The sequence below is a fragment of the Zingiber officinale genome, chromosome 6B, assembly GCF_018446385.1.
Source record: "Zingiber officinale cultivar Zhangliang chromosome 6B, Zo_v1.1, whole genome shotgun sequence".
Taxonomy (NCBI): domain Eukaryota; kingdom Viridiplantae; phylum Streptophyta; class Magnoliopsida; order Zingiberales; family Zingiberaceae; genus Zingiber; species Zingiber officinale.
Window position 1 is genome coordinate 122,102,269 of NC_055996.1, and position 9,347 is coordinate 122,111,615.

The window sequence follows — 9,347 nt, forward strand, 5'->3', positions numbered from 1 at the left end:
GCCTTGGACGCCGTGATTGTCTAGCGAGATGATCACCGTTCCGATCCATTCCATTCTAATAATTTTTGTCGTTATAACGTCCAAAAATAACATCCCAAAGCAACCAACTTTATTTATAGGAAAATTAGTATGACATGACGTGTTCCCATGCCGAAACTCCCGTTCTAACATTTCCACAACCGTTTGACTGTTCCTACGAGCCATGATGCAGCAATAAGAGGATTTAGAGGAAACTTAGAACACTCTGATTGCGGAGGTCATCCTAGCAATGTAATATCGTAGTACTTCTGAATTTATTTTGATGGTTGCTAAAAAAATTTTATGGGACCCAACCAATCATATTCAAAATTAATTAGTTTGAAATAATTAATCAATCAAGAAAGCATAAATGGATAAGGAGAGTGTGGAAAAGGTGATAATGTCCATACATCGCCCCTCTATAATTAGGGCCCTTTATTATTCGTCCCAATTGAAGTAAAAGATCAAGTTATCATTTTAGTAGTCTCAGTTGACAACATCATACTCTTTGAAAAGAGATAAATCATGAAAGATATTTGCCCTGTAAATGTTTGTACGAGGGAAGTCAGACATCCAACAAAATATTTTATATCCATTAAAAATTAATCCTAAGATTTATTAGAATAATTACTTATACTGATATAACTATACAACTTTTACTGTTAAACCCAAGATACGTAGAAGTCCGATAAATTAAGATAGAGATGAACTTATTATCCAATATCATTGTAGCAAAAGATGATTACGTTAACCCAGACGCTCCTCATAGCTCGTCCCCAAATTATATGAAGGAAGATAAATCACAAGGTTAGCTTATAGCTTACCACAAAATTTATTACTCGAGTACCATTGTAGCAATAAAGATGATTACACTCACCTCAGACGTCCCTCATAACCTGTTCCCAGGTTATATGAAGGGAGGTATATCACAGAGTCAGTTTATAGCTGAACGTCAAGTTAGCTAGGGGTGGGAGAGTTTTTTTCCTGAGGGCATGTGCCCATCGGGATTTGATCCATTGCCCTATTGTAGTAAGTCTGCCTCCCTAAACTTGAGTATCATTGTAGTAAAAGGTTATTACACTCACTTCAGGTGCCTCTCATAGTCCGTCCCCTGATTATATGAAAGGAGAAACCCGAGTACTAAATTTAATTGGAGAGGGAGAGAGGGAGAGGGAGAGAGATGGAAAGTTAGAGCTTGAAAGCATGCTTCTTGCCTCAAGGTGTAGCGCAGACGGTGGGTGCATGATATCTCTGGCGTAATGGCCAGGAGTTGATTCTCAGGAACTTACGACCTGAGGTTTACCCCACCATATGCCTATGGCCTGTGTACCTGCATGTACCTCCCTTCATATTTGTGGGGTCAGTACTAGGGGGTCGTTAAGGTAGCGGATCTACCTTTTTTGAAATCATGCTTTTTAGCTATTATTGCGTTCGCTCTTGCCTAGAGTTGTAAATGAACTAAACATTTGTGAACAAGCTTAATGTTTGGTTTGGTAAAAGATTATTTATGTTCGTTCAATACACACAAGATTGAATAACCCATTAAACTAATTAAACAAGCTTGAACACATATGTGTTCAACTCGTTAATATTCATGAACAACGTTCGTGAATAATGTTCATGAACAATATTCATGAATCATATTCATTATAAAACTCTTATCAACATACTAAATAAATAAAAAATAAATAAAATGAAGAAACAAATTTAAATTATCAAGCTCAATAACTAGAGCTATAAAACGGGCCAACTAATGGCGGGTCAACCATTTGTTAGGGTAGGGCGGGGCAAGCCAACCCATCTCATCTTGGTATATTAGAAAATTACCAACCTAATCCAAGGTGGATTATAGGTTTGACGGGCCAACCCACGGGCTCATCAAAAATTAAAAAAATAAAATAAAAAATTCATATCTTGAAGGTTTTAATTCAAAAAAGTTTTATCAATCAAATGTATCCAAAAATAAGTATTTAAATATAAATAAACACAAACGATTACTCATGTTTGATGAAAAATATCATTTTTATTTCTAAATTATAACAAAAAAATAATGAATTGACATAAAATTTAACTTACATATGTTTCTTAACCCGTGAGTCAACTTAAGTCTGTCATGGGTCGACCTGTGCGGGTCACATGCCTAAGCAGGTCGACTTGCGACGAGTTTGGGTTGATAAAATTTTAACACAATCCGCTTAAATTATTTGGCGGAGCGGGCTAACCCGATGAACCCAACCCAAATTGATAGCTCTATTAATAATCAATTAAACACGTAAAAATTTTAAATAATCAAATAAATTTGAATTGAGAGCTCAGTAACATCTAAATGAACTAAGCTCAAGTTAAATTTAAATTACGAGCTCGATAAAACTTAAACGAACCAAATTTAAATCAAACTTAATCAAACTCAAAATTATGTAAAATAAAATATGTTAAATTTGAACAATTATTTTAAAAACTTAATTTAACTCAACTCGATCAGATTTATCAAATAAGATTCAACACTTCAAAATTTAGCCCGAGCTCGTCTCTCCCTAATTTTGACCTTGCGTCTCGAAACTGCTTACTCGGATCGACGGTATGGGTGGGTGGATGGAGCTTTCAAAAAGCGAGGCAGGAGCAAGGGATGAGTGTGCTGTACGCGTGGAGTTCCAGAGTTGAAGCGACTGAATCGAGCTAGATTCCGTGCATCGGCGGGGCAAAACGGCGAAAGACAAGAAAAAAGTCGGCACTTTCGCTGTAGAAAGGTTGATCCCGTAAAGATTACGCCTACGAAAAGGTTCCGAGATTTGCGATTTCCTGTGACATATGATCACTTTCAATCTCTTTACCGAAGGAATAATTGCTTCGATTTCGCTGCTGGATCCGACTATTACTTTTGACTGGTGAGTTTCGTGCAGAAAGAAGTTCTCTTGACATTGGGACCGAGGAGGTTCTAATCCTAGTGTTGCCTCAAAAATTTGGCAATGTTCGCTAAACGTCTTGTTCTTTTTGGTAGAGGTAAAGTAGAGAGTCATATGGATATAGATTTTGGAAAAACTTTGGTGCCTTTGGCAAGGAAGTCGCAAAGCTGAGGCCGGTTTGGATTGAGTGGACTCTGTTCACTGGGCCACTTGGACTTCTTGGCTTTTGGATTGATTGTAGGATGGAATTGTGACGGAAGTTCTTTTCCAGTGTTAGGCAAAAGAATTTTGGATCGAAGTATCCCAACCGAGGACCTGGCCATTTTGGTTACTCTATTGTGTCTTCTAGCTCAGGATACTGGATATAAAATCTGACTTGCTTGAAGAAAAGTTTTGCTTTTGGAGTTGATGTCAGTGATTTCAACTTATTTTATTTGGAAGCTACTTCTGGCTTATTATGTTTGTGCACAAAGCACTGCATTTTTGGTGTCAGGACTAGATAAGACTTCAGAACCGTGGAGGTATTTCCATTCTTCTAATTAGGCTTTCTTTGAATGTTTAACTTGATTTCTAAAGGCTTCTGGTTCTCTGCTTGGCTGTTTTTTTTTAAACTTCTCATGCTTTCTTGCAGCATGATGAATTTTTTTTCCTTTTTCTTCTGTTATGCTTGTCAGAAAAAGGTGTGCTGCGGTTTATATGGCCGCGTTGCCTTTGTTCTTACTGCCATAAAGCTTCCCTTCTCCACTTTAGCTGTTAATCTTTGTGCCTACAATGGTAACAACGTCCGAGGTAATAAATTCTGAAAGAGTTTTCCGTTTGGTGGTTCTTAAGTTTGTGTTACTACTAGCCTTTCTATTTATATATACTTCTGAAGGGGTAAACATAGAAGGGCAATACCTATTGAATCTGAAGAGCAACATGGCAGATGCTTTTTACCACCTAGATAGTTGGAATGCTAATGATCTTATACCCTGTCAGTGGAAAGGTGTTAGTTGCACTTCTGATGGTATAGTAGTTGGTCTTCATCTGAACTCCATGAATTTATCTGGAATTATTTCCCCAAGAATTGGTGGATTGATTCACTTAACTGTTCTTGATCTTTCCTTCAATGAATTCTCTGGGGCAATCCCTAGGGAGATCAGTAATTGTTCAAAGTTAGAAGTATTGTATCTGAATAACAATAAATTTGAAGGTGAAATCCCTCATGAATTGGGTAGCCTTTCTTCTTTACTAAAGTGCAACTTGTGTAATAATAAACTATGTGGTCAGCTCCCTGAATCAATTGGAGGACTTTCATCCCTTCTTGAACTTGTAGCCTACTCCAACAACATTACGGGTCCTTTACCGCGCTCCATCGGCAAGCTCAAGAACCTATCTGTTTTGAGAATGGGGCAAAATCTGATAACTGGTAGCATTCCTGTTGAAGTCAGTGAGTGTCGGAACATGAAACGATTTGGTCTTGCCCAAAACCAACTAGAAGGTGAAATTCCCAAGGAGATTGGGAAGTTGCCAAGTTTGACTGAACTGGTTCTATGGGACAACCAACTTTCTGGATGTATCCCTAAGGAGATTGGAAACTGTACTCAGCTTGTGACGCTTGCACTTTACCAAAATAACCTTGTCGGTGGTATACCTGAAGACATTGGAAGGCTGAACAATTTGGAGAAGTTATATCTGTACAGGAATTCATTGAACGGAACGATCCCAAAGACAATTGGCAATCTTACTCGGGCTACAGAAATAGATTTATCAGAGAATATATTGACTGGAAAAATACCATCTGAGTTATGTAACATTAAAGGCTTATACTTGCTTCACCTGTTCCAGAATGATCTTAGAGGATTTATTCCACCTGAATTGAGTGGATTAAGGAACTTAAGTAAGCTTGATCTCTCAATAAACTCTCTGGACGGGCCTATTCCTCTTGGATTTCAGGATATGACAAATTTAACTCAGTTACAACTTTTTAACAATATGTTGTCCGGCACTATACCTCAGAAACTTGGGGTGTACAGTTCACTTTGGGTGGTTGACTTTTCAGAAAATAATCTCAGTGGGCAAATTCCAAGGTATCTTTGTAGGCACTCGAACCTTATTTTGTTGAATTTATGGTCTAACAATTTGACCGGCAACATTCCTAGTGAAGTTATAAATTGTAGATCCTTGGTGCAGCTTCGTCTTGGTAAGAACAGCCTGACAGGAAGCTTTCCCTCAGATTTGTGCAAGCTGGTTAATCTGACTGCCATTGAGTTAGATGAGAACAGATTCAGTGGTCCCATTCCACCAGAGATAGGACAATGCAAAGCTTTGCAGAGGCTCAATCTTCCTAACAACTTTTTTACACATGAGTTGCCACGGGAGCTATGTAATTTGTCACTGTTGGTTATCCTTAACATCTCGTCCAATAAAATTGGAGGAAGCTTACCTCAGGAGATTTTTAAAGGCAGGATGCTTCAACGACTGGATCTCAGCCAGAATCAATTTATTGGCACATTGCCTGATGAAATAAACCTTGTCCAGTTGGAACGGTTTGTGATTTCTGATAACAAGTTATCAGGAATAATACCTCCTATCATAGGGAAGCTCTCTCATTTAATGGAGCTGCAGATGGGTGGTAATGAATTTTTTGGTTCAATACCTAAGGAATTGGGCGGACTTTCAAGTTTACAAATTGCAATGAATCTTAGCTACAATGATCTTTCAGGAAATATTCCAGAGGAGCTTGGCAATCTTGCATTGCTGGAGTTCCTTTTGCTGAACAATAATCATTTGACTGGTGAAATTCCATCTTCATTTGCCAATCTGTCTAGCTTACTAGGACTTAATCTTTCATATAATGATCTCACAGGACCTATACCTTCTATTCCACTTTTCCGTTACATGACTTTGTGTAGCTTCATAGGAAATAAAGATCTCTGTGGTAAACCTCTTGTTGGTTGTGGTTTGCCACCATCATTATCTACATCATCACCTAGAACAAATACTTCATTGAGTAGGACTGTGACTATTATTTTCACTGCTGTTGGAGGAATTTCTCTTGTTCTTGTTACTATAATGGTGTGTATTCTCAGAAGACCTATTGAGACAATTTCTCCTTTTCAAGACAAACAACTACGTAATACAACTTCAGGCACATGTATGTTCCCAAAAGAAAAGGTTACCTTTCAAGACATTGTTTCTGCTACAAATGATTTTGATGAGAGTTTTGTAATTGGAAGGGGTGCTTGTGGGACGGTGTACAGAGCACTATTGAAATCTGGGCAAACAATTGCTGTGAAAAAGTTGGCCTCTAACAGAGAAGGTAACTATACTGAGAATAGTTTCCATGCAGAGATTTTGACTCTTGGAAAGATAAGGCATCGAAACATTGTAAAGCTCTATGGATTCTCTTATCACCAGTGTTCAAACCTTCTACTTTATGAGTACATGGCAAGAGGTAGCCTCGGCGAGTTACTTCATGGGGAATTTTCATCTACTCTTGACTGGGAAACACGTTACATGATTGCACTTGGTGCTGCTGAGGGCCTCTCATATTTACATCATGGTTGCAAACCCTGCATCATTCACAGAGATATCAAGTCGAACAATATTCTGCTCAATGAAAACTTTGAAGCTCATGTTGGTGATTTTGGATTAGCAAAAGTTATTGACATGCCACAGTCAAAGTCAATGTCTGCTGTTGCTGGATCATATGGGTATATAGCACCTGGTGAGTCATACTAATATCATTAGCTCTTCTCAGTTTCTTTATCTCTTCTGTGGTTCTCTAATTTAAATTACTTTGAACTCTTGATGAAAAAATTATTTGACTGAGTTTGGCTCATTCATGAAAGTTAGTGATGTCTTTTCTTCAGTTGGTGAGAGCTAAGATGTTTTAGGGAAAAAAGTTTATGATAAAGTTTAATCAGTTTTAGCCTCCTATTAGTCAATTGGTCTAAATGTGAAATTCATGTATTTTAGCCCTTTTATCTATTTTGATCTTAGAAATTATCCATTTTGGCTTGCTCAGTGGTATTCGTATGTTTCGAAGCCTCAAATAAGTCTGCTCGATAATTCCTTCAGGATATATTCAGTATATGACTAATTGACTATGTTTGTCAACGATTACCATACTTGTTTGACTTTACTCCTTATCTCTTGTAGTCAAATATGAAAATTTAATAAGTTGTTTTTAGCTTGTTTTTGAGATATGACACCAATGTGATGTGACACCCTGATTTTTTTTGTGTGCTTTTGTTATTTTTTCTTGTATTAGAAAGAATAATATTGAGTTTTGTCATGTATTTTTGTTATTATGCCTGACCAACCTTTTCTGACAGAATATGCATATACCATGAAAATTACGGAGAAATGTGACATCTACAGTTATGGAGTTGTTCTACTTGAACTCCTGACTGGAAGAACACCTGTTCAGCCATTAGACCAGGGAGGGGACCTTGTTACATGGGTAAGGACGTATATAAAGAACAACTCTCTGTCTTCTGGAATACTTGATAGTAAACTTAATCTGGAAGATGGAATTGCTGTGGATCACATGATAATGGTCTTGAAAATTGCTTTGCTTTGTACAAACTCATCACCGTTAGACAGACCAGCCATGCAGGAAGTTGTATTAATGTTGGTTGAGTCCAAACAGAAGGCCGCCAGCCTTGTTTCATCACAGGTTCCGGATTTCTCTTCAAAAGAGGTTGACAGGTAGTCAATAACTTCATCATTCATAGCAATTACTTATCTTTGTTGTTCCTTCGTTTTGGTGCCAGAGATGTGTATATATGTAAGTTCTCTTTTCCTTTTGAATGTGTTATCCTTCTAAGTAGATCATGTTTCAGGATTCATGTTATTCCATTCTGTAGAATTTTGGGATAAAAAAATTGTATTTTTTTTATATACCAACCCATCATTGATGATTTGTAGAGGAAGCATAAATTGTTTTAATGTGCGACTAAATTTACTATAGCAATCACTTTATCAATCTAATATATTTAACACTTTCTTCCGAAGTTAGAGTATGGTGATTATCTATGTTGGTACTTGAAGGCATTAGTATAATGAGAAAATAAAACATTTCCCTTTACCCACATGGGCAATTCCATTTGGCCTCTTCGCATCCTAGTGAAGCAGAAGTTAAGGAGCTAATGAAGTATACAATCAGTAATCAATTTCATTTTTTTTATATAAGTAAATGTGTATATTAGCTTTCAAAAAAGATGTACAAAGTTGTTCTTGGACATGGTATCACAGCTACCTATACTGTATATTCCTATAGATACGTTGTACATTCATTTCTCATGCTCAAAAAAGATACCGGTTCCTTGCCATCTATATTAGTAAGCCATGCATGACATGGCTAGGTGTTGGACCTTTGTCAGAAGTTGGGTGCCACAGAATATCTTCTTGAAGGCTTGGAACATCGTCTTGTATGTGATCATCTCTTGCCTAATGTCTACCTCCTCCATAATGCCATGGTGATGGCACACTAGAAGAAGATATGCTCTTGCGTCTCCTCCGCTGCTATACAAAAGGTACGAGTCTTATCCAAAACATGTGGTAGCTGGTCTTGAGTATGCAACTTCTCATGTGTTAGTAACCATATTATGAATGTTTGACTCGACTGTACATATGACTTCCAGATGTGTTGATCCATGGCTATTTGCTCTCTCGTTTCCTAAAGTAGTCATATGCCTCATCCACTCCCTTTCCTTCTTGTACGAGCCATCCTACCAATTTAGTTGTTATTGTTGTGCCCTTTGAACCCGATATATCATCTCTAATTTGTAATAATTTCTTTATGAGCGGGGAATCCTCATGCTTCGCTTGTTATGTCCATGGATATACTCTGCTCAAGTATGAATAGTGTATGCACCTGATGTATAAGGAGTCCTGCTTGTCCTGTATATATGTCATAGATTCAGTACTTTTGCTAAAGGCTTTATTCCAATTTATGTCCCTCCATCCGTTGCCTCCCTATCTCTCGGTGTGTAAATATATGCCCATGAGACCAGGGATGCTTGGAAGTCTAGACAAAGCTCTGCACAACGTATAAATCTTTTCAATGACCCCTAATGGTAGCGGCAAGATAGGCATCCAAAAACACTCCTTATAGTATTGATGCTATTGGCTACAACTTCCCCATGTACGACAATATGCACCTTGGCCATGATCTTGTTGATGATGGTGTCAATGAGTGAGTTGTAGTTTGATATCTTAAGCTTTGTTGATGCCAGTGGTATGCCTAGAAATCTGAATTGAAAATACCTTCCTGAAACCTGAAGCCTTCATCAAACTAAGCTTGGTTGGTTCGCTTATTCATTTCAGCCATGTAAATCTGACTTCATAAAATTGTCATGCAGACCTACCATTCTATCAAATTGCCCCCAAGCATCTAATTAGGATATCCACTAATGAGGTATCGCCCCTAGCAAATAG

General features: G+C 37.7%; 1 protein-coding gene across 2 annotated transcripts; it reads left to right on the top strand.

The window, feature by feature from the left end:
* Positions 1-2,576: 2,576 nt before the first annotated feature.
* On the top strand, positions 2,577-7,898 carry LOC121989303 (probable leucine-rich repeat receptor-like protein kinase At5g63930). 2 transcript variants are annotated; one of them, XM_042543258.1, is made up of 4 exons: positions 2,577-2,903; positions 3,017-3,442; positions 3,596-6,630; positions 7,241-7,898. In XM_042543258.1, the coding sequence occupies exons 3-4, from the start codon at positions 3,693-3,695 to the stop codon at positions 7,618-7,620; spliced, it is 3,318 nt and encodes a 1,105-aa protein (XP_042399192.1). In that variant the 5' UTR covers positions 2,577-2,903; positions 3,017-3,442; positions 3,596-3,692; the 3' UTR covers positions 7,621-7,898. The 2 variants fall into 2 exon arrangements, with proteins under 2 accessions (XP_042399192.1, XP_042399191.1); XM_042543257.1 differs by having other exon boundaries at positions 2,577-3,442.
* The last annotated feature ends 1,449 nt before the right edge of the window (positions 7,899-9,347 follow it).

Coding starts and splice junctions, on each gene's coding strand:
- LOC121989303 (XM_042543257.1), top strand. CDS start 3,693: ATGGTAACAACGTCCGAGGTAATAAATTCTGAAAGAGTTTTCCGTTTG. Junction 6,631..7,240: donor ATATGGGTATATAGCACCTG/GTGAGTCATACT, acceptor CTTTTCTGACAG/AATATGCATATACCATGAAA.